We start from the raw sequence: 1,988 nt of genomic DNA, 5'->3' as shown, positions 1-1,988 counted from the left end.
CTTTGGACTAATATCATGCATAGTTTGTACTCTATATAAGGAGGTACAAAGGTGCTGCTTAAAAATATGTTTGTGGACTAAAGCTTGCAACAATTGGAAAAAAAAAAGATAAAACGTTTCAGTTCATCCATCAGTGTTCTCAAATTTGCTTCTCGTTTCCATATGCTCAATGAGAGCAGAAGTGGGGAAGGAGCTGCAGGGGAAAAAAGTTGGGGCGGCTGAGGGCAAAGGGGCCACTTGGTCCTCCCCTCCCCCAGATTTTTTTTTCCTTGCTGTAGTGGGACAAAATCAAGGCAGACCTCTACTAATTGGATCTTATACCTGGAAAATTGTAACAAATGTATATATTTTCCATACATAGTATCTAATTATTGGGGGGTAATCCTATCTTCTGGGTTGCTTATATCCAAGTAGGTATGGTAATTATTGGGGTAGCTTACTGTGCATAATGTACAAAGTTTTTTCTTAACTGCTGCTAAACCGATTGCTCTTAGATGTGCAAGAAATTGTGGAAGATTACTAGTGTGGGTTCAAGAAAGATCAACTTGTGTTCAGACATTTTCAGTGAGGTTATTGCTAGAAAATAAATAGAAAGTTGCAAAAGATGTACACCATGTTTTATATAGACTTCATCAAGCTCATAATAATATTAGATGATAGTCACAGTGCTCAATCATGGTGGGGTTTGGAATTGAAGAGTCAAGGTGTTATATGAGAATTGAGGTAATGCTATCAGACCTGATGGGAATCAGTAATGGTCTCAAACAAGGGGAGTGGAGTCACTGATGCTTTTCAGCTTGATGGTTGAGAAGGTTTTAAGAGCTGCTGAAGAAGAAAAAAAAGGTCTGCATCTAAACAGATTGCACCAGGTATTTGCATATACAGGTGATACCTGCCTAATAGGAGAAGAAATGGAAATGGTAGAAAAGAATAGAGAAATCGTAGTCAAATAAGATGTGTTTGGTGTCAGTGTCAGCAAGACTAAATAGATGATCATATCCATAAATAGATCTCAAGATCACAGGAAGGTAAGGATAGGGAATGAAAATGGGGAGAAGGTAGAGAAATTTAAATATTTAGGAACAGTAATAACTAGGGACAATCAAATAATTGAAGAAATCAAGGCAAAAACAATGCAAATATGTGACTTTTGAGCTTGGATAAAACAATCACATCAAGGAAAATGTCAGGGAACCTTAAAATCCAGCTTTTTAAAACAATTGTTCAACCTAGTTTTTTTAATACAAGTGGGAATTCTAGAGGCTAACAAAGGCAATTGGAAACAGGCTGCCAGTATTTGAAAACAAAGTGCTAAGGAAAATATTTGATACAGTACAAGAAAATGGAATATGGAGAGGAGAAGATATAATCAAGAGCTTGTGGACCTTTACAAAAGATCTGGTATTCTGAGCAAGATAAAAGCACAGAAAATGAAGCGTGCAAGGACTGAAGAGAGAAGGCATGTGAAGGAGATTTTGGAAGCTGTGAGGTGAAAGTACTTAGATCTTGAGGTGGATGGAGGCAACAATAAGGCAAAGATGTGGCAAGGTGGAAGGAGATTTCCATCTCCAATCTTGTGCAGGCTTTAGTTAAGGTGGTTATAGGCCCATGAGGCCTGTGAGATCAGAGAGAGAGAGAGAGAGAGAAAGTAGTTTTGCTATGGAATTCTATTAAATACTAAATCTCAAATATAGATATATATTTTGGTTTTAAGTTCAGTTTTCAAGTCAGTGAAATGTATTCAATGAATATAGGGGCATTTGAATTAAACACAGTGTCAGGAAGTTTTATTTTATGAATTTTTATAAAACATTTTACATATGACTGTCTAATTGCAGGTGAAAAAAATTTTTTTTTTGTAATTTCCCCCACTTCTTCCCCAGCTGTTACAACATCTAAATGGGAATTATTTGACCAGCATGAAGAATCAGAAGAGGAAGAAAATCAAATGTGAGTGTATGTGTGTGTATATATATGTGTGTGTGTGT

The 1,988-nt window shown here is 36.4% G+C and overlaps 1 protein-coding gene across 6 annotated transcripts in view; it reads left to right on the top strand.

Moving 5' to 3' along the window:
- The window catches only part of U2SURP (U2 snRNP associated SURP domain containing), a 104,770-nt gene that overhangs the window by 81,295 nt on the left and 21,487 nt on the right, over positions 1–1,988 (top strand). For all 6 annotated transcript variants that reach the window (XM_019503555.1, XM_019503554.1, XM_019503552.1 and 3 more), the window contains one exon: positions 1,884–1,950. In XM_019503555.1, the coding sequence (XP_019359100.1) occupies positions 1,884–1,950 (67 nt within the window). The remainder of the gene's footprint in view (positions 1–1,883; positions 1,951–1,988) is intronic.

The sequence above is a fragment of the Gavialis gangeticus genome, unplaced genomic scaffold (genome assembly GCF_001723915.1).
Source record: "Gavialis gangeticus isolate Ggan-Ray unplaced genomic scaffold, GavGan_comp1, whole genome shotgun sequence".
Classification (NCBI taxonomy): Eukaryota; Metazoa; Chordata; order Crocodylia; family Gavialidae; genus Gavialis; species Gavialis gangeticus.
The sequence above is the reverse complement of the archived record's forward strand: the minus strand, read 5'-3'. Positions and strand labels throughout refer to the sequence as shown.